At 35.3% G+C, this 22,666-nt stretch overlaps 1 protein-coding gene across 2 annotated transcripts; it reads right to left on the bottom strand.

Moving 5' to 3' along the window:
• Window positions 1–835: 835 nt before the first annotated feature.
• Window positions 836–16,914, bottom strand: LOC107774252 (protein VAC14 homolog). Of its 2 annotated transcripts, XM_075226839.1 has the most exons (20): window positions 16,573–16,914; window positions 16,125–16,238; window positions 15,209–15,274; window positions 9,924–10,013; window positions 9,724–9,843; window positions 9,305–9,333; window positions 9,047–9,189; window positions 8,847–8,941; window positions 8,386–8,472; window positions 8,166–8,273; window positions 7,929–8,020; window positions 6,990–7,071; window positions 6,258–6,323; window positions 5,340–5,455; window positions 5,117–5,237; window positions 4,731–4,892; window positions 4,491–4,619; window positions 2,857–2,925; window positions 1,942–2,226; window positions 836–1,310 (listed from the first exon to the last, which is right to left on the bottom strand). In XM_075226839.1, the coding sequence occupies exons 1-20, from the start codon at window positions 16,666–16,668 to the stop codon at window positions 1,299–1,301; spliced, it is 2,082 nt and encodes a 693-aa protein (XP_075082940.1). In that variant the 5' UTR covers window positions 16,669–16,914; the 3' UTR covers window positions 836–1,298. The 2 variants fall into 2 exon arrangements, with proteins under 2 accessions (XP_075082940.1, XP_075082941.1); XM_075226840.1 differs by lacking the exons at window positions 9,724–9,843; window positions 9,924–10,013 and having other exon boundaries at window positions 16,573–16,913.
• Between the last annotated feature and the right edge of the window lie 5,752 nt (window positions 16,915–22,666).

Here is a 22,666-nt window from a genome sequence, read left to right as displayed (position 1 = left end):
TTTTCTTAAGGAATGGATCCAAGAAAGACACAAGCAAAGTCATACCAATATCACAGCAGAATCTTTTGGGTTATCTATATGTGGTTGCACTTCCAATTATAGTCCTTGCTACTGCTAATGGACTTGCTAATTTTCTTTCTACTCTATGGTAAAACTTTGATGAATTAATAAAATTTTATCTTTCAATAGTATTTTGACTATAAACAAAGGGTGATCTTTAGGTGTATGCAACAATTCTCATTCCAACGGTAATCCTAAAGTCAATTGTTTGGAAACTTATATGTTACTCCCTCCATCTTATTTTAATTGTTGCTTTCGCTCAAAAAATTAAATTTTTTAATTATTTTCAACTATACCCTTAATACTAAAATAGTAATAATTTTTTTAATATTGTTCAATTAAGCATTTAACAGGGGTGTCTTAGTAAAGTATATCTTGTTTTTATTATTTTTCTTAATAGACATGAAAAGAACTAAAACGATAATTAAAATGGGACATAAGGAGTATTCCATTAATCAACAAAGCTTAATTGAACCAACTAATTAAAAATTAAACTACTCCATTTTATTTAAATCTCATTTCTTTTTTAATTTTCTTATAAATTTCTTTAATCTAATAGGAGTAACATTTTGCAAGTTTTTTAATCTTGACATGAATTTCCCTTGTTTTAAATTTCTTTTTGGAGATGATATATCAGAAAATTTATTTCCTTGCAAGAAAAGAATTCTTGAGCACAAATAGACACTCTTTAGGATCAACATATCCACGCTAATTTATTGGTATTTCAACGAAAACATGGGATAGAAATATCACAAATCTCAAGCTTTGAGAATTATTTACGTCCAAAAGGAATACAGCACTCAATAGAGTAAAGCATAATACACAAACCGAATCTTTATTTATTACAGAAGAATTATGAATAAAATAAACCTTTTTATATCCTACATATCTACCTCATTGCCCATATGGTATTCAACAAAAATAACATAACCACATGGACAAATTTTACCTTTAAATATTATCTAAAAGATTTAAATATAAAGTAGCTCGGAAATATCCAAGCTAAAAATATACCCCCCTTACATCCCAACCCTTATGAATTTTGACAAAACAAACTAAAAGTATATAACAATTTACAACTTAACAAAGATTGAATTTGCTTCGAAAAAATCAAAAGCAAGCAAATCAAGATTGTTGTATAAGAAACCTCTCTTAGGAGCCACGGAAAACAATCAAAGTTGCAAATGCTCTGCATCTCTACACGATGATCGTCAAAATTGCTTTGATTCTTCTGGTCTTTATACCTCCTCCTGAATTAAGATAGGTTCAAGCTAAGATTCCAACGCGAACAAAGAGCAAACTTTAGAAAAGAAAGAAAGGTCTATTCAACATAATAGGGCATACGGATCCAAGGGCTTTGGTTCAATGGTAAGGATTACAAGCATGTGAGGTATGAGTTAGGTGCATGTCATGGGTTTGAACCCTGCCATGGACAAAGCCTAGAATTTATGTTGGAAGGAGAATAAAAAGGCTAGCCCATACTCCCCGGAGTTCTGAACTTATGCGCCAACTGGAGTTGGGCCAGAAGCTAGCCGGGCATATACACACCACATATATTAGAGATATGGAACTTCGCAACAACGAAGCACATACAACCCCCACTAAAAGCACTTGTTAGTCACAAGTTACACAACCCACACCAAATATGTCCATCTTTCGTCATTGGCACATTTGGCACCAAATTATCTAAGAACTCTTTTTTCCATACTCAACCCAGATAGACAGATAAGCAGTGCATTGCGGTGAAAATAACCAAATACCTTAACATCTAGGACATTCCTAACCTCAGGTATTTTACTTAACTTTTGAACAAGTATCAGAGTTTAATATGCAACCAAAATATTATCAGAAAAATAAGTAGACAATATGTAGCACACGAACCTTCATTGATGAAGCCGAACAAAAACGTGAGTGAGTTTCTGACTTTGAATGCAAACGATGCTGCTGCTGAATTTGCTTAAAGTGCTTCAGCCTCGAACCAAAGTTTATTCCATTATGCATAACATGTGAATTCTCATTCGGTTTGCAATCCTCTGAAATTTGTGATCCACCTCCCCCATTGAAAAAAGGAATCCCGGATGATGTTCGTACAGGTCGCTCTTCCTTGAAGGAGTATGAAGGAACAGTTTTCAACCGAGTACGGAGAATCTTAAAGGCTGCACTTTGCTACATCAATTGATAAAGAATATCTATATTAGCAAACAACTTTATGTGCAGCTTAATACTTTTAACTTGTGTATATAAGAGTGACGATCAGGAAAACTCAATTGGATAAGCTTTTGTAAAGAGTTCACTGTATTACTAACAAAAAAACCAGCTTATGAGCAAATTCCAGAGAAGACAAAAAAAACTAGGTGATTTCTTCCCATCCGCCTAAGTCTTGGAAGGCAGAGTTACGTGGTACATAAGTTGGAAGGAGATAACAGATATCCGGTGGAATAATCAAGGTGCGCCCAATCTGCCCCAACACCACCATTATTTTCAAGATAAAAATAAAAAACAACTCATGAGTGATTATTTCAAGTATAAGCTGGAAAATAGCCATGACATACTAACTCTCAGGATATAATAATAGACTGATAAGTGGATTGAACTACTAACATGACCCAGTGATTGACTTCTGCCACTATCTTAAACATATGATTCAACAGAAACTCAACTTGCAGAAGCAAATCCAACAACTGCAAACTTATCCAGGCATGCATCACAAATGAGATGCGGTTGACCGTTGACGCAATAACAACGGTCGCAATAATCTTTACAGGTTACCAATGGAGAAAATAATTCACAAGATACCTGCGGTAACAGCATCAGTAAACCATACAATGCTTTTAACAACCAGATGTATCTTCCAGGTTCAAGAAGCTGCAAGAAGAAGAACCACTAAGATACTCCTATGGAAACTAATTTGTGAAAAAGAGAAAATTCCAATAAACTTGCTTGTACATCACATTGAGAACAAAAGAACTATTAGAAAACCAATAGAAGATTCATAGTGCCACCTAGGAGATATTCAAATTTTGGAGTTGTTGAATAAAAGTAAAATAGCCAGCATTACATTCCAATTTTAGGAGTTAAATTACATTACATCCCTTATAATCGTATAGGGTGTATTCAGTCTTGGACGGATATAAATACCACGGATTTCATAAAAAGGTAAAGTGGAAGATGATAAATTGCTTTTTTTTTTCCAAGTAGTTGAAGAAATCAACGGTTACTTCCGTGTAGAAACACAAGCACAGACATTATTGTTGTCAAAGGCGCGCTTAAGCCCTGAAGCATGGCTCAAAACATGTTGAGCGCTTCGCCTCGCTTTACATGCGCTTCAGTGTCGCATCAAGGCTCTAAGGCATACTTTTCCTTGCCAATGAATGTAATCCTGAAAAGGCGATACTAAACAATTGATATTTAACTTTATCGTAATTTTTTTTTCAATTTTTTTGTCCATGTATTTGTTATTCATGCTTATAATTATTGGTCTTGGACTACATGTATATATTTTTAATTTTTCTCCGGTCGCGCCTTTTTTCATTAGAGTTTTTTTGCACTTTTCGCCTTTGATAACACTGAGTCATAGATATTAGAGAACCATAGCATTTGCAGTTCCTAACAAGGTTTGATTCGAGCACCAACAAACCACTAGAGTAAAGGGACTTAACGTACTTTAACCGAAAGAAATCAGTATTGGGTATTCAGAACAAGCAATTAGAAGTTTGCAGCCTCTCCAAAAGACATCTGGAAATTGACAAAGGCACAATGAAAAAGCCCAACTATGGATAAAATCATGAAAACCAATATAAGTTTCAGCTACATTAACCCCCCCCCCCCCCTCTGTTCCAATTTTTATTTCCCTCCCTTGGGAGGTAATTAATTTGAAGTCTGTTAAAACCAATGTCAGAATATAGTACAGGATTCCTATTGATGCAGCGAGCAGAATAATCTAGGTAGTTTGGCAATAACACAATGCTTATCAATTCCAATCTGGTTTCCCTTCTTAAGATGTATGCGAGATGGAGATTGGCCTTTTCGCAAGACTTTGTTGCGCACTCCAAAGAATACGCTAAATGCAAAGAAGAGCACTTTTACAAATAAACAACCAACTACACTTCAATCCCAATTCCCAAGTAAGTTGGGGTCGGCTACACGAAAAGAAGAGAGCTTTTTACGAGCCAAAAAGTTAGAACAATGTACTATGAAAAGAAAAGAAAATGTATTTCCTTTTCCTTCAATCTGCAGCTTAAGATATAACCATATATCCTTAAAGTTACGAAACACTCTGGTGCTAGATTTCATCTTCCAGGACAACCCCCCAGGCCAAAAGGAATTAAAACATACATTTTATTTATATCTAGATCATAAAGAACCACAAATGATAAAGGAATTCAAAATTCTAGGTTTGATAATTCAAAAAAAGGAGAAATTCAAAACACCTGCAGCCTAAGGTAAGCAAAGGTTGGAGTCTCCAGAAGGTGGATCAACTTGTGTAGCTGCACTAAGAACTTCACATTGATGTCTTCTTCAACCAAAGACTGAATAACAGAACTTGCATGCTGATATGCCTGTAACAGAGAAAGAGCTGATGATTCATATTCACTGTGAAACAAAGGGAACAAAATGCTTGATACAGCTATGAGTAAAAGCCGGAAAACTTGCAGGCTATACAAGCTTACCTGAGCTAATAGGCAGAGACTTATCATTGCCATTGGCGAATGGCACCACGATGCGTACAAAGAAAGAAACAAGTCTCTCCCGGCATCATTGACAAGTGATCCTTTAAGATGATCCCGAAGATCAGACAACTCAGTTGAAGTAAGCAAAATCAAGTTTAAGGCCTGAAACAGACACCAGCACACTCAGCTTACAGCAATGACAACATTAAGCACCATACTTTAAACATGAGCCGCAGTTGACAATATCTCAAAACTGAGCTTGACAGTTCTGTGATATCAATACAATTTAATTGAATAAAACAAAGTGTGAGCTCTGTGTCGTTACACTTTCACTCTATATATTGGAAACAGGGATATTCTCCTGATAAATGGGCAAGAAGTACAACCTGAACCATCACAGATGCAAAGTCCAAATCTGATTCCCCTTCAAGTATTGTGGACAGTTCACGGTAAACTCTTTCAGCATTTAGAAGGACACATAGCCGTCGAATTATCAAAGCTCCACGTCTGAAAGGGATTTGGAAAACTCAATTCTTCAATAAACCAAACAACAAAAGACACCATAAATTGCCCCCAAGAAATCAAAAAAGAATATAGCATAACATTTACTTCTCCAGAAGCGAGTGATCATGCTGAAAGCTGTGAACTAGGAAAACAACTAGCTGGCGGAAGTGTTGCGGATCTTCGGCTATGCATGCGTGCACCTCAAGCACCAAGAGCACTACCTGGAAGACAATTTAAAGAAGTCTCTCTGAACAAGCAAATAACAGGAAGCACCTTCTAAGATCACCTTCCCAATTAATGAATGTGTAGACTCATTGAGACTAGTAGTTAAACTTGAAGGTAGAAAGATAATTTTAGCAATCTCAAACAAAATTTGGGCGAAGAAGAAATCTGAGATGCAATGTGTCTATCAAAATTCTACTTCATTATCTTACATCACCTTTAAGTTTCATTTCCATTTCAAGACAGATTATTATGGGTCAAGCATAAGTTGCACGTAGCACTCATCCTCCAAAATAAGAGAATATTCGTGGCAATGAATCAGCAAACACCAAATAGCACAAATGCAGAACTTTTAGGTATCATGCAAGCAGCAAATATTTACCAGCATTACAACAGTACTAAACTTTAAGTTAAGAACGATCTAGAAATTAGAATGAGGGAGTCATGTACAGTTGTGAAAGTTTCCAGAAAAGGGTGCGAAAGAAAATCGCAGGGTATAAAGGGTGAGAAAAGGGCTGGAAAGAATTACAGCCAAAGTTCGACAAGAAACAACACTGGGGGAACCAAACAAAGGCCGCAGCTCATACACAAAAATCTAAGTGAACCTTTGAAAGTCAGCAAATGCCCGGAAAACACAACCGCAGTGCTACCACAAAAACACATGGGCTATTACCAATTGCCCATCAACATTTTTCCTCAAGATATACCTTTGTTGACTAGAAGCTAGAACAATTACTAGACCTATCAAAGCAAACCAGCATGACAAACTCAATGAAAAAGAAGTGACGCAATAGGAGATACCTCGTCGGAGGAATCTGACAGCGCCTTTAGGAGAGTGTCAAAGACATCATTCAGAAAAACCAAGACCTGTTTCAAAATATTAGAAAGATAAGCATTTACTTATCAGATCATAGTTCTGAAACCATAAAAATGTTAACAACAAAACATATATTGCTTGACAGATAATAGGATATGCTGCATAATCTGAGTGTTATCAATGAACTTATTCCTAGACCAAATATAAAAAGTTTACTTCTAAAAGTTGAATCGAATTTGTAATGTATACACCTAATGGATTAAGCAAAGCTCCTCTGTCTCATCCCAGAGAGAGAGAGAGAGAGAGAAAGAGAGAGTGAAGGGACAACCACAAAGAGCAAGTAATCGATACTTCTCTCATTGTAAAGCTCATGGCTCGTTCTATGCAGATTCAATTACTTTCTAAGTGAAAATTACAAAATTGTGAAAAATAAAAGAGTTGTAGGTTTCAAACATGACTAGTGACCTCTCTTGTTGAAAACATTTTTCAAAACCTTATGACTTTGTTAATCAGTAAGCATCCCACCAACACATGAGCTAGTACTTTTAGCAACTCTGGCTCCATCACACAGCATTAATAGATAACACTACCGTATCCTATCCCCACTGATAAACCAGTGTAGTTTTCAGATATCTACTCATATGAACTAATGAGAGAGCATTCTCATTGTGCAAAAGAATAAAGAAGGTGAGCATCATTAAATTTTAGGTCTTCACCTCTGACCGATGTTTATTCAGCAGGGTCCACATCCAATGTAATGCTTCAATACGTGTTGCTTCCCATTCACTAGACAACTGCCTGATAAACAAATTAAGACACAAAGTTAACTAGAATCAAATTACATGTAACATATAGCCACTTGGATATAATTATTCTTATCACGAACTCTGTTAGGTTTTGGTTTTCTTAAATAATTCAATCTCATTTTTAATTAAATTAGTTTTATAGTGGAAAAAAGCTTATTTGTATATATTAATAAATTTATTAATATAAGAAAGATAGTCTGGACGGTAAAAAAGGATAGTAACCATTTATGAAACATTCACTGTTGTATATAACTAATGAATTATACCATTTTCCTCATATTCATTGTGAAAACTGAAAACTACATCACAGAGCTAATAGATTTAGGCATCTATATTTCAAAACATATACAACTGTATATTCCCTCAAGTATCTCTGCTTCCTCTCCTTCAGAATCACCCAGCACACACAAGCGGGGTTTCTACAATTGTATCTCATCCAGCAGCACAAGACTTCTTTCATAGTCTTTGGCATCACCAGTCGCACCGCAATTTTATTCGAAAGCAGGTGCCAAATTATCCAATTACAGTACAAAGCAAAAAATCCAAACAAAAAGCATCTGCTGCAGTGCATTTTCTTCTTTTTTTTAAAGCAGTGCATTTGCTTTTTGCAGATTCATGCATCATGAGCTAACACCCAGAAAATGAGCACCCTCATAAGGAGCTTTAGTTCCCTAAATTATTTTACAAGGCATTGCTGGAAGTTGGAGGCTCCAGCGTCCAAACCCTAATGACCATTTCCAAAAGTCTATGGTTGCTACAGAATCCAAATGAGATAGGACCTTAATGTAGTATCAAGACAGTGCAACTTCTTAACAACAGCAAAATATCCCTCAATAAGTAACAGCATACCTCCTAGCAACGGAGAGGATTGCTCCTACATCAAATCCTTCAGCTGGATCAGCCTCATTTCCACGAAGTTCTTCATTTGTTTCACGAGAAACCTAAAAGGGAGAAACACAGAAGAATAGAAAAGTGACAACGATGGACAAAGAAGGAACACAAAGAAGTAAGAACAGTGAAGAAAAAGGCAGCACAACAAGGAAAAGAAACATGAGCACAATAAAAAATGGGAATATTTCCACTTACAACTCTAATTTTTTCTTCTTTATCAGATATACAAGGCAATATTGCTCCCAGAATGTCAGCATAATAAGGGACAAGTTGATCTCCACCAAGTTTCACAAACTCATTTATCTGCACAACACAAAATAGTCTATTCAAACATATTTGACAGGTTAAAATACTAGCATATTCTTTACACCAGGATAACATGGTTCACGAACAACATAAATATCAACGTACTTACCCAAGTGATAGCAGTCAGCCTAGTAAATTCATCCTGCGAGCCTGCCCTTTGCACTAGTATTTCAGCCATGCGGCCATAATCTACAGACTTAAAGAGTAGCATTCCTCAAGTTAGAAAACTTACAAAGGACAAAAAAAATCAGTTTTTGAAAAAAAAAATTTATTTCAGATTTTTGTCAATAAGGAATTCTTAATATTCCAAAAGGATGCAAATACAAAAACAGAGCTAAAGACTACCATCTTCTATACAGATGGAAAGTTAAACACGGTTACTAAATAAAAATTGGTAAATTCAAGTAGCAAGTTGAGAGACAAACATATTTTCAGATATCTTTTATCTGACGCCTCATCAATACCAGTAGGCAGGCAAGGGTTGCACAAGTTTTACAATATTTTTTCCTACGGGAGCTCAGCACAAGGTCATTATAAAGTTTAACATACCACACATGACAGAGATCTTACTGGAGAATTCTTAATTTCTTCTAAAAACTCTGAAAGTGCAGAATCAGCCTGTTGCCGTATTTCATGGCTAGAATCACTCAGCATATTAAATAATCCTGCACTTCATCAAGTCAAGAGAGACCACATGAGTTTACAATTTTGTAACATTGAGTTGCACAGCTACTAGCTAGAATGTTTGACATTGAAATACAAGCAATTACCATCAAGAAAATCAGGAAGAAAACCGAGCATATCAATATCCGGAACACTGTCTAAGACTGTGATCCACCCAACAAGAAATTGGCGGACATGAGGATTGAGGACATTCATTCGTTCTCTCAACAATGGAATAAATTCTTCAATGCTGTATAAGAAATAAAATGCACAATTCAACGCTGTCAAATAATACCTCAGCAACAAGAGAAAATTAAAATTTGATTCCAGTATGAATATACTGGTTTCCAACAACCCAAACTCACCTGAATTGCTCACTCTCTGTGACAATATCCTGCATCCCCACAAAAGTTGTAGCACAATGTTATCACTCAAAATTGATAAATCAAAATACCAAAACTGTGCATATCTTTTGATTAAAGCAACTCGTTCACTCTCCCATAAGGAAGTAAAAAGAATCGGGAAAAAGGAAATGAAAGAGAAGGACACCCAACTTTTCTACCACAAATTAGTAAATTTACACCATTTAAACTTCCCTAAGAAACCAACAACGCTCAATCCTCATCTTTAGACTCTCCTTCCCTCTGCAACACCTTCTATCCTCCTCCTTGTTGTGATATATCGAACAACTGGATTTCCTTATCATCTAAACATCACATTTTGTTTCTAGACGTTTACATACTCCTCCCTCTCTAACCAACATTCAAATGAAGTGATGCATTACCTTCACAAGTCTATCTAGAAGATGAGCAGCACTTTGCACGTTGGGATCTGAGTCAGCCGAAAGTTTACACAAAGCATCAAAGATCTGGTTGAAGAATATGATAAAATCTCCCCTTACAACCTATAAAAATAGCAAAAATGAAGTCCAAACAGCAAGACCCAAAAGAACATGCGTAGTACAGGTTCCTTTATCTTTCTCACCTTCGCTATGTTATACAAAGCTTCACATGCATAATAACGAACTCTGCTGTCTTGGTGCGAAAAAGAGTGCAAGACTGGTGGGACAATTTGCTGGACATCAAATCCGGAGGAGAGGTAAGTTACATAAAGGAAAAAAAGAAGGAAATAGCACAATCCTCAATGCAACATCCCGAAATAATAATAACAGCCCCAGAGACAACATCAGTAACCTTTTCAGGGCAACCATATATAAAACTACTTGTTCTCTGAATAAGTAGAAAGGTAAAAGCTACATATGATGTTAAGGAAGAAGATATAGAAACAACAAGTAGTACCCTCAAACCCGCCTAAACTATACGGTCTTTGTCAGTTCCCTACCTAAACTATCGAATGTCCCCAAAACCCCCTGAACTATATCCCCCTTCATAATAAAAACCCCCCGTCTCAATCTTACTAGTGCGTATGATACACGCTCTAAATAAATTTTAAAACCTGCCATGTGACATGCCACGTGGATAATTAATTACCTTAATCTTAAAACGGGCTTAATTAGCATACATTAATTTAATTATGTGGTAAAAATTAAAAAGGGGATTTTAACTTACTAGTCAGTCATTTCTTCTCAGTAAAAATGGTCTCTTTGCTTTCATCCGAAAACTTCTCTCATCGGAGATGAGAGACACCTTCGATTTCTCTTCTTAATTACCTTAATCTTATTATTGCTACCATCGATTTTTCTTCTTATTGTTGCTGCTATTTCGAATCGGGAGTAAATATAGGGTTTTGCTAGTGAATCAGTGTAAAAAATTAGGGTTTAGGGTACTGGAGATTCATTTAGTTCTGAAGATTGTTTGAAGATTCTGAAGATTATTAAAGAAGATAGCTTCAATACATATCCTATTCTTGAAATGAAGCAACATATGACAGATAATTGAAAAAGTTCCTAACTTTTATAAGACAGAGGTTTTGTTGTTTGATCAAGAACTGTAAATATAGTTGCTTTCCCTTTAAATTTGCTTCATTTTCAGTTCAATCAATTCTTCGATTTTTTTTAAATCTAAAAATTGTGTTTTTTCTGTTTGATTTTTTCTGGGTTTGTGTTGAAAGAAGCAACAGAACACAGAAAATTGAAAAGTGCTTAATTTATTTAGGGTAGAGGTTTTGCTATTTGATCAAGAACTGGAAAAATGGTTACTTGGTTGGGAGTTGTTGCATTTGGTGTTCCAAATTTTCACTTTGGAACCATTTTTTGTGTAACTGAGAGCAGATGAGGCTAAAAACTTACTCCCTTTCTCTTGTATTCCCTCTAATGTAAACTATTTAGTGGAATTTCTTGCTTAAATAGCACAAATAAGGTTTCTTGTAAGTTGTCATCTGACCCTTTTTAGTTTCTGCAATCCTTTTGGAAAGTGCCCATGGAAATGATATTCCTAATTTGGTTTGTCCTTATGGAGGTAAAATTGGGTAACTAATTTGTAAGCCCAGTCAAAAATTGCATCGGAATTGTGTTTGCACCATTTTATGATTCAATGGAAACAAAAGATATCCACTTTTTGCAGAAGCTGTTTTAAAGCAGTACTTCCTCCGCTTCAATTTGTGTGGTGTGGTCTTAAAATACCATGAGATTTGTATGTCAGTAAAAGCACGTCATTCAGGGTGTTTCCAGAAATAGAAGTGTGTCTTTTTAGTTGAAAGGGTGTTCAAATAAATTTGGGTAACAATGAAGGACGGATAAAATGAGAAAGATAAATAATAAACTCAATCAACAGAGAGAGAATTTCAAATGGATTAAGATGAAGAAATGGAAAAGAAAGGTGAAAAAATGGAGAAGAAAGGTGAAATAATGGAGAAGAAAGGTGTAAAGGTGTAATATAAAGAAAAAGATGAAAAAATATTTTTTTTTTAAAAAGAGGGGCTAATTAGCCGTAAGTTGTTGTCAGGTGGGCCCATTTTAATGGTTATTGTCACCCTTCACGCGCTCTTAGGCGATTTATTTCACACAATATGCCACATAAGCAACCGGGAGAGGGGGGTGGGTTATTATGAAGGGGGATATAGTTCGGGGGGTTTTGGGGACAGTCGATAATTTAGGTAGGGAACTGACAAAGATCGTATAGTTTAGGCGGGTTTGAGGGTATTAACTCAAAGTAAAATGAATATAGTTTACAAGTTTCTATTCTCTTCATCATCTTTCGGGAGCACAGCTGGAACTTTATTATCCTTAAAAGACCTGAACTGAAAGCCTTTCCAATTCCAGGCACTGAAGTAGCGTACAGAACAAAAGAAGGCATACAATTTTAGTTTTCTAGTCACAGCATAGACGCATCACAATTGCAAAGAGATGAGGAGTTCTGGAACAAAACAAATAAACAGGATTACTCATGTGGAAAGAAAGACATGAATAACAAGATAGTGGACAAACCCACATTTTTATGCACATTACTTTTTCTTCGAGGAGAAAGTCTACGATAAGGCAACTATTGATATTCAGTCGTCTACCCGTATTGACAAACTGAGTAATACACACTAGCTCACATCTAAATCCCAAATGCCTACTCAAAACTTGGACTTAGATCAAGGGAAAACGATTGAAGCTAAACTTCAAAAGCCGGAACCTGTAAAACTTCTTTTTTTTATTAATTGTGACCACAATATTATCTGTGTTCCGCTATATTGACAGACCAAGGGTAGCTCATCTTTCAAGAATTCCAACAATCTATGCTTGAAACAGAAACATTACTTCTAACCAAAGTATATCCCAGGAAGTTTACCTATCCCCCTAGAGGCTGAATATCTTTCAAAATCAACTTTCAACCAAGCATTAAAAGGTAGTTGAACTTTAGCACCTAAAATTTGGGTATAGGGCATTAATTTGTCTTTCAAATGAAGGAAAATGTAAGTGTAAAGGAGCTTCTCCATTTTGGAAAAAAGAGTGTAAAGGAGCTTCTCCATTTTGGAAAAAAGATTCCATTTCAAGAGAATGCAAGAGTTGTTGAGTTCCACATCAGTGGGATGTGGAGTTCCCGAGCTCCTTATATGGTCTTTGGCAATTATCACCTCATGAGCTAGCTTTTGGGGTTGAGTTAGGTCCAAGGTCCATTTATCATCAGAACATGCAGAGGTCCTGGGTTCAAGTCTCACCGCCGCCCAATATCAAAAATAATTTTTCACGTGCTTGGCTCATCAAAAAGAATCAAGCCCGCACGAGAGGGAGCTTGTTGAAGACATAATTAAGTAAATAAAAGTGTGTTCTCTCTAACAGCTTGAGCTTTAGATGAGGGTCACACACTTCAACAAGAGTAAAAGGGGGCTTTCTCAATAGGCATAAGCAGCTACGTCTTGTTGTCTTATTCCTGCATCAATTCTTGCCTTTAATAGACATTTAATGACTGCACATTTTGGGAAACCTGATTCAGCTGTATTACAGTTGGTATGTAAATTTACTTTAGTCCAGAAGTAATTTACAAGAGAATTTCCAAGAAGCAGGACAAATTTTTGTAGAAGTTACAAAATCAGAAAAGCAGCAAGAAAAAACGTAATGAAGAAACTTTTAATGGTGCCCCAGAAACTACTTGTTGATGTACAATAAATTGGAAAAGACGGTGCATATCGCACATCCAGAAAAGTTCCAAGCAGCTAAGAATTAACCCTTTAATGTTCTCATAACAAGTATTTTAAGTATTTTACGTGCAAAAAATCAAGAAAATCATCGAGAATATTTTACACGATATTCTTAAGTAGTGTTGTTGTGAGTTAATCATTATGTGTGCTTTGATCTAATGTCCAATGCACACATAGGGGTGTGTTTTAAACTCGGGTTCTTTAATCAAGTTCATGACTAACACACCCGTGTTGGGTGTTTTTTCAAGAAACCACATTAGTGGCAAGAACATTGTGTAAAGAAGATTGTGCTATTCTTAATAATTGTGTCGTCGTTGAAAACCAAGAGAATCATCAAAAATATATTCCTGATGATTATATCATACTAAATTAGAAAACCAAGCATAAAGCTTTCTTTATTTCTCCTCTCTTTTCGCATTAACTTTGGAAGAATTAGCTAGGGCCATCGAAAATAAGAGAAGGCAATAAGAGTTCCACATAAATAAGATATGGATGATAAACTCAAAGGCACCAGATGCATAACATTTATGCATCTAAGCAGCATTTTTAAAGGCTCGGTTGAAGCGAGCTTAAGCATTCAAACTAGGTGCAACATAAGTAGGAATAGGTCGCATTTCAGTATTAGGCCAACATGGCAATAAGGCTCATCGCCCATGGGTCAATTGTGAAGAGGGTTGCACTAAACAATAATAGCAGCTAAGCTGATATATTAGCTTTGAGCTTCGACTCAGCTCAAAGCTTTTGAGCTCGCAAATAATCATATAAAGCTTTTTTTTTTTATGAAGACAATCATATAAGACTGATACGGACTCTTGAGACAATGTTCTCCTTAAAACTATATGAACGGAAGCAACATTCTTTTACCATCTGCTATTCTAGCTTTTACAGGTCTAGTAGTTTGAGACATTTTAGAGCACAAAATAATGACGGTTAAAGCACCTACACCTAAGTTGAATGAAAATGCAAAATCCTCAATTCTTCATCTTGTCAAAAAGCACAGTCATGATTAGTGGTATCCTTTAAGCCATCTTTTTCCTTATCTCATCTTCTAACTTTATACTTTTCTTTTTCCTTTCTTCTGCGTTTTAATTTGTCTCTATTATCCTCTTTTTCTTTTTGGCTGCGGGGAGGGGGTGGTTGATGACGAGGGAATACCATTTGATGATGCTGGACTAAAAATACATGACCTTAAATTCACCTTAATACGACATAACATCAACATGCTCAGTTTTATTTTGTCACTCTTCTCATCCAAAGACTGATTAACTAATAGCAGATGACTTTCTCTAAAAATACCAACCTATAATTCAGACTTAGGCACCAATAACCTCAGTACATCCTCTCTTAATTTTTCTTTTTTTTTTTTTGTGTGTGTGTGTGTGTGGGGGGGGGGGGGGGGGGTTCCAGAGATACAGTGGCGCACGGTTCAGAACTCGGTAGCTCTGGGCCCGCCCATCTAACTTTCTCCACTTAAATACCAGGTTTTTGTCCGCTTTAGGGTTTGAATCCGCGACGTGTGTCTAATCCGCACATCACGCTTTGCACTCTTCTCACTAGACCAAAACCCTGGGGAATAACCTCACCATTTCTCATTGCTAAACCAAAAGTTTCGAGCACATTCTCACATTTCCACAATTGAAAACTGATAGGAAATTTCAAAGTTGATCACAAGGTAAACGCCCTACCTCAAGGTGCTGCGCTGCTTCTGAAGTCAAACCAACAGTTACTGCAGCCAGTCCTATCAATCCTCCCTGAACATAATTTGAACAAAAAAAAGTAAATAACCAATTCATATTACAAAGAAAATACAGTCAATTCTTATTACAAAGAAAACTTTTTTCCCGGTGTTTGGTTGGGTATAAAGTAGGTACCATATGATAATCATATAATGTGGAAAATAGAGTATGTGAATAGTGTTTGGTGAAGTTTTGTATTATTAAAGGTTGACAAAACTGTCGCTAAATAACAACGACAACATCAGACCCGGTGTAATCCCACAAGTGGGATCTGTGGAGGGTAGAGTGTACGCAGTCTTACTTCTACCTTGTGAAGGTAAAGAGTATGTTTACAAATGTCACTAAATCAAGTGATATAAGTAAGAATGGTGATATTTGTAAAGAAAAATTACTTCCACCTAGAGGTGCAGCTAGTAGGAGGGAAAGGGGTTCAATTGGATCCCCTTCGTTAAAAATTATAATATGAAAATAGGATAAAAATGACATGTTTTGGTTATACATTGTTGGATCCCCGCATAGGGAAAGATTCTAGTGTAGTGGTAAAGGGGTTCAAATAGTTGTTTAAAAGTCACAAGTTCAAAATTTCAATTATGATATTCTAATATTTTTTGAATCCCCTTATATAAATTTCTGGTTCTGCCACTGCTTCCACTCCTACAGCGGACACGAAGTCATCTCCTCCCTCAAGGTGGAAATTATTTTTCTTGGAGAAAACATTTTCCACAAAAAACAAAAGTAACCACACTTACAAATAAATTTCATCAAGGATATCAATTTCCGTCACACCAAACACACTACATTCATTACAATAGGATACAGTACAAAATGATGCAAAACAAACTGTAAGAGTAGAATTCAAACGCACTTTCCGGTTATGAGCCTGAGGTGAGTAAGTATACTCCTGAGTCATCAAATTGATCACAGCAGTGATCTTGTCATGATCACCTGCACCTGTCAATTGCTTAATAATCCCTTCCAACTACACAAAAACCCAATAAACATCAATATATCAGAAAAATCCTGAACTAAGGAAACAAGGATTTAAGTTATATATACTGACATTGTAATGAATTTTTACACATCACTGTAATACAGGTTAGTTATCATTTATTCTATGTTACCAATCAATGTGCTAGTACAGTTAACTGTATTACTTTTTAAGTGAACTGATTTAAATAAATTCTTAATGGTAAAAACCCAAATCCCAAAAATAGGGGGGGGGGGGGGGGGATCCAAACATTGAATAGAACAAAACCCAAATTACAAAAACAAAAATGAAAGCAGAAATTCAAGAAAACCCCAGATAAAAATACCTCTAAAGCAGCATTCTTGCGCTTCTCGTACAGCTTATCCGACAGATTACGCAAAACAGCTGCTGGAATCACAGATAACGCTTCTGCGATAGTCATTTCAAGAATTCAAGAGAAAAAAAAAACACACACACACACACAGGTATATGACTGTGGTGACTGATAAGTTGTGAGTAAAATAGATCTTAAAAAAGAGGGAAAGATTGATGAAATCCAAAATTGAGACAGAGGGGAAAGATTGAAGAAAGGTTTTTGAAAATCTACGGGGAAAAATTATAGGGGAAAAAAGTCTTCTTTTGAAAATTGTAATAGACTAGAATATCTCTTTTCTCTTTTTCTATTTTAAATTAAACTTATTCATACTCAACAGATAAATAATTTTGACAAATACAATATGGTTAGTTTGACCAAGAAAAATGAATACCAACGTTTATCCTTAAATTCGTACGACTGACTATTTTTTTTTAAGTAATTCATTATAATATCTTTTGAATTAGATGTTTGTTTCTTTTATCAAATTAACTTTTAAACTATTTTTATAAATCTCTAAGATTAAATATTGTCAAATATTAATATATTAAACTCAATGATTAATATTGTATGTTTTATGTTTTGCTATTTATTATTTTTCTTATCCAGCAAAAAATAAATTATGTTGAGGTGAGATTAAACTGAATCGTTTTACTTAAAGGTAAAGGACTAAGATATTTAGACTCAATATTCTAGGTAAATGGTAGATAGTACATATAGACTGTCGCTACGAGAGTGTTATGCAACATAAAGATATCTTCAAAGTGAAAAGTATATTCTATGTTAAAACAACAATATATGGGAGTAAATGTTGGGTCCAAGTCTTAGCATAATAATGAGAAAATTTCACTTTATACGTATTAAGCCCAAACTACTTACCATTTAATACTCAGACACAAATTATTTACTTTTTCTATTCATGCGGCCCAGACTATTTACGCGGCCCACCTATTAGCGGATTCTCATACCCGGCCCAAGTTATTTCACTCAACAGCCCACGCAATTAGCGGATTCCCATACCCACCGTCATTTAATGCCTCATTTAATTTGTCCTCGTCCTTTAACGCTAGAGATTTAGTTTTAAAACCTCCATAACCAAACCATGAGAAACCATATTTCACCCAGCATTTAGTGATTCGACTTTTGAATTTTTTCTTCATATTTCGTTCTATCTCTTCGTCTAATAGTAATTTCTGGGCTAAATTTTTGGATGTGAAAGTACATTTAAGTGAAAGTGAGTTTTCAAAATCATAGAAATTTTGTGTTTTTCCTTGTACTTTTGTGAATCAATGTATGTGGGTTGTTATTTTCACTATGGCTCGAAAGCATTGTGCGCGTAGATGGTGGCGTCGTGCACAACATCATTCTTCAACCCAAGTAGGTGCTGAATCTGTTGCCTCGGTCATGTCCGGTCCTAATTTTTTATTATTTTCTAATTCTCCGTCTGTGTTTAGTCATACCCCTAGCAGTAGTTGTGTTGAAAACACAACTGAAAAATGTAGAATTAGAGGGTAAAAAGGCAACAATATTGATGCTTCGTCAATCGATGAAACTCCCTACCAGTCATTACCCGAAATAAATTCTGAACCAGTCATAGCAGGTGTTGCGGTGAATGATAAGGGAAAAGCTAAAGTTGTTGAGGATTTTGAGTTAGGGGGAAGCCGACGTGAATCCGTGCCTGATACAGAGACTCAACCAGTCGATGTTGATTGTAGCGATGGTTCTCAAGTAAAGAAGAAAAAAATTGATGTCGCACCCAAGTAGGTGTGATGACCCAATATGTTATCTTTAATTTTAAACATTCATTTCTATATTCTAAGACCTCGTATATCACCCTCCAGTATCCCTCGACTTGCGGGAGCAGTCCGTAAATTTTTCCGAAAAAGTTTTTGTGTGAAAAATTGATTAAAATGCGAAATGGAGCTTCAAAACTCATTTGAGTTGACTTCGGTCAACGTTTGGAGCAAACGGATCCGGATAAGTATTTTGACAAATCTGATAGGTCCGTATTGTGATTTGGGACTTGGGCGTATGTCCGAAATCGAATTCGCAGATCCCTACCTCGAATTATCGCCATTTAACGGAAACTAAAAATCTAAAGGCTAAAGATTTCCAAAGTTTGAACGTGAATTTGACTTTATCGATATCGGATTTGAATTGAGATTTCGAGTGTTGGAATAGCTCTGTTATGTCATTTATGACTTGTGCGCCAAATTTGAAATCATTCCGGATTCATTCAATACGTTTCGGTGCGGGTTTTGTAAAGTGAAAAGTTTGAAACTCATAAGTTCAAATCGAGGTGTGAATTGTAATTTCGACGATATTTGACGTGATTTGAGACCCGAGTACGTTCTTATTATGTTACGAGACTTGTTGGAATATTTGGTTGAGATCCCGAGGGCCTCAGGTGGATTTCAGATGATTAACGGAATTTAATTTGAATATTCTAGAATGTTTCGACGTCGTTTCTTCAAGAATAAGTGGTATAATATTAAGAAAGTGAGCTCCGAATTCAATTTTGATTAAAGCATTAGATTTGTATTGAAATTTTGAAGCCATAGCAAAAATAATCGTTGAATTCGGACATCGTATGAGAGAGTTATGCCCATTTGCGTGTCGAAAAATATTTCCTGTCGCCATCAGCGTCCAGGGTAGCGTGGGGTGCTATCCCTGGCGCTGGGACTTCTGAAGTTCTGGAAACGATGCCACAGGCAGCGCCTCACGCCACCTAGGCGCCACAGACATAAAACCCTCAAAAAATGGGGAGTTTTGCTATTTTTACTCATTTTTGAGCTTTGAGTCTCGAATTTAGGCGATTGTTTGGGCGATTTTTCACAGGAAAATATTGGGGTAAGTGTTCCTTATCCTATATTGATTATATTTCATGATTCCATACTCATTTACATCATGAATCCGTGAATTTATGGAAGAAAAATCAGATTTTTAAAAAATCTTCCAAAAATATAAAATGAAGATTTAAAGGTCAATCCGATGTCGGAATTCGATAATTTTTGTATGGTTGAACTCATTTCGAAATGGGTACTCAGATTTCGTGAGTTTTTACGGGATTCGAGACATGAGTCCCACTGCCGATTTTTAAAATAAATTTCGGATCTTAATCTGGAAAATTAGTAAATTCATATGGAATTAATTCCTACAATTCGTGTTGAGTATATTGAATTATTTGTGCCTAGATTTGAAGCTTTCGGACACGAATTCGTGAGGCAAAGGTTTATTGAAATCTTGAAATTGGTTGCAAAGCGAGGTAAGTATCGTGGTTAACCTTGACTTGAGGGAATAGAACCATTGAATTATTTGTTATGTGAAATTCATGTGAACGACGTATAGGTGAGGTGACGAGTGTCTATACGTCATCGAATTAATTGTTTGCCTAATTATTTGAAAATCATAAATTATTTTAAATCATGACTTAATTATTATATTAATTATTTTTCTCATATTTCTTGCTCAATATTATGCCTTGAATCCATGCTATAATTGCTACGTGCTTATTTGATTTATGTGACTTAATTGCTACTTGACATTTAGCATACTAATTATTAAATTGCTTATTTTCTCCTTAATTTCCATAATTAATTGCTACGTGCCATCATTTATTTCTAAATAAATTATAATTATTGTATGTTTGTTGTCTTATAATTTTATATTAATTGTTGTATTTATTGGAGTAATTTCTTTTATAAGAATTGGTAAATTATATTTTTGGAGGAGCGGGTTGCACGCCGCAACAGAATTGATTGAAATGAATATATTAGAGGAGCGGGTTGCACACCGCAATAAAATTTATTGAAATGAATATATTGGAGGAGCGGGTTGCACGTCGCAACAGAATTGATTGAAAGATATATTGAGGACCGGGTTGCATGCCGCAACGGGATTAAATGAAAATTAATATATTGTGGGATTGGGTTGCACGCCGCAACGGAATTGAATATGAATATATTGTGGGATCGGGTTGTACGCCACAACGAAAACTGATTGAAATAATAATTGGTTATGACTGCCGAGTTGGCTTCAACTGTTGAAATGAGTTACATGTTTTATTTCTATTATTATTATTATTATTATTATTATTATTATTATTATTATTATTATTATTATTATTATTATTATTATTATTATTATTATTATTATTATTATTATTATTGCGTACATGTTAATGTAAGTGACCTGCCTTAGCCTCGTCACTACTTCGTCGAGGTTAGGCTCGGCACTTACTGGGTACATGGGGTCGGTTGTACTCATACTACACTCTGCACTTCTTGTGTAGATACCGGAGTTGGTCCCAGTGGCGTACAGTAGATTTGCTCGGATTCAGCTATCCACAGGAGACTTGAGGTATAGCTGTATGGCGTTCGCAGTTCTGAAATCCCCTTCTACTTTATCGTAGCTGTGTATTTCTTTCAGACAGCTTCATTTTCATTCAAACCTTTATTTATATTATTCTAGTAGCTCGTGCACTTGTGACACCAGTTGTGGGATGGTATTTAGACATCGCAATTAATATGGATTATTCACTTTATATCAGACTTTATTTTCACATTTGTTTTTTTATTATTAATTAATTTAAAATTATTTTAAAATGGCTAATATTATTCTAACATTGGCTTGCCTAGCAAGTGAAATGTTAGGCGTCATCACAGTCCCGAAGGTATTTTGGGTCGTGACATAAGGTAATTTTCTTAAAATTAGGTCATGTGCTTTAGAACATATAGTACATTGTTATTTTTTTATTTCCTTGTATGCTTTTGTATTATATTATAGTTATAGTCAGTTGTGAAAACTGAGAACGACCCCGTATAACTGTATACCTTGTTGGTATTATATAATATATTGGTACCATATGTTTGTTGGAATCTCAGTTGCAGGAACGACCCCATATAATTATATACCATGTTGGTATAGCTATATACTATATTGGTATCATACCTTTTTGGTTGTATTAACTTCCTTTAATTGGTACGCTATCTGATTTTTCTTTAATAATAGTAGTATAGTACAATATCTTAAAATACTTTATTATATTAATATGTGGTACACTATTTTTTTATTTTTCTCTTTATGCATGTGTGTTATGTAATAGTAGAATAGTCATACATAGTTGGCGAGAATTAACCAGTAGAACTGTATAACTTGTTGGTATATTTTTATGCCATATTGGTATCATATGGTAGCTGTAACATTTTTTGGTTGTTTTAGCTGCATTTTTAAGTGAATCTATTTCTGAAATTATTTATATAGTCATGTTTTGCGTTGTTGAGATTCTCTTGTGCCTACGGACATAGAGTATGTGTGTTATGTAATAGTTTTTATAGTTATAGGCAGTTGTTGGTACAACCCCGTACAACTATATACCCTGTTAGTATAGTTATATACTATATTAGTATATTGGTATCATATGCTTTTGGATCCTTTTTGGCTGTATTGGTTGTATTTAATCGGTACACTATTTGTTTTTCTTTTAATAATAGTAGTATCATACAATATCTTCAAAATACTTTATAGCTACATACCTTTTTTGATTTTTCTCTTTATGCTTGTCTGTTATGTAACAGTAGTATAGTCATTTATAGTTGCAGGGAATTAGCCAGTAAAACTGTATACCCTGTTGGTATAGTTATATGCCATGTTGGTATCATATGGTAGTTGTAACATTTTTGGTTGTTTTAGTTGCATTTTTAAGTGTATTCTATTTTTGAAATTATTTATATGAACATGTTTTGCAGTGTTGGGATTTTCTTATGCCTATGGACATAGATTATAAACCAAAGGTAGATTGGGATACCAACTGCAATGTCATTCATCCGTTGAAAGAGAATTTAACACAAACGCAACTTCAGATGTTTAAGAAAACATGCTTTGGATATTTTTTGGATCTGCCACTAGTTATTGTGCAGATTCGGTTATGCACCATTTACTTATTAGAGAAGTACACCATGAGGTGAAAAATGAGATGTGATTTGTAGTAAGTGATTCTAGGTTGCGCTTTGATTTTAGTGAATTTACACTCGTTACTGGGCTGAAATGTAAGGGTGATACAAGTATA

The sequence above is a fragment of the Nicotiana tabacum genome, chromosome 12 (genome assembly GCF_000715075.1).
Source record: "Nicotiana tabacum cultivar K326 chromosome 12, ASM71507v2, whole genome shotgun sequence".
Lineage (NCBI taxonomy): Eukaryota > Viridiplantae > Streptophyta > Magnoliopsida > Solanales > Solanaceae > Nicotiana > Nicotiana tabacum.
Note: the sequence above shows the minus strand (reverse complement) of the source record. Positions and strands in the feature narration are given on the sequence as shown.

Excerpts from the sequence above, each read along its gene's own strand:
- LOC107774252 (XM_075226839.1), bottom strand. The coding sequence starts at position 16,668 with ATGACTATCGCAGAAGCGTTATCTGTGATTCCAGCAGCTGTTTTGCGT. Across the intron at positions 10,014-15,208 it reads AAGCAGCGCAGCACCTTGAG|CAAATTGTCCCACCAGTCTT; the intron begins GTAGGGCGTTTA and ends TTTGATGTCCAG. Across the intron at positions 7,072-7,928 it reads ATCCTCTCCGTTGCTAGGAG|GCAGTTGTCTAGTGAATGGG; the intron begins GTATGCTGTTAC and ends TTTGTTTATCAG.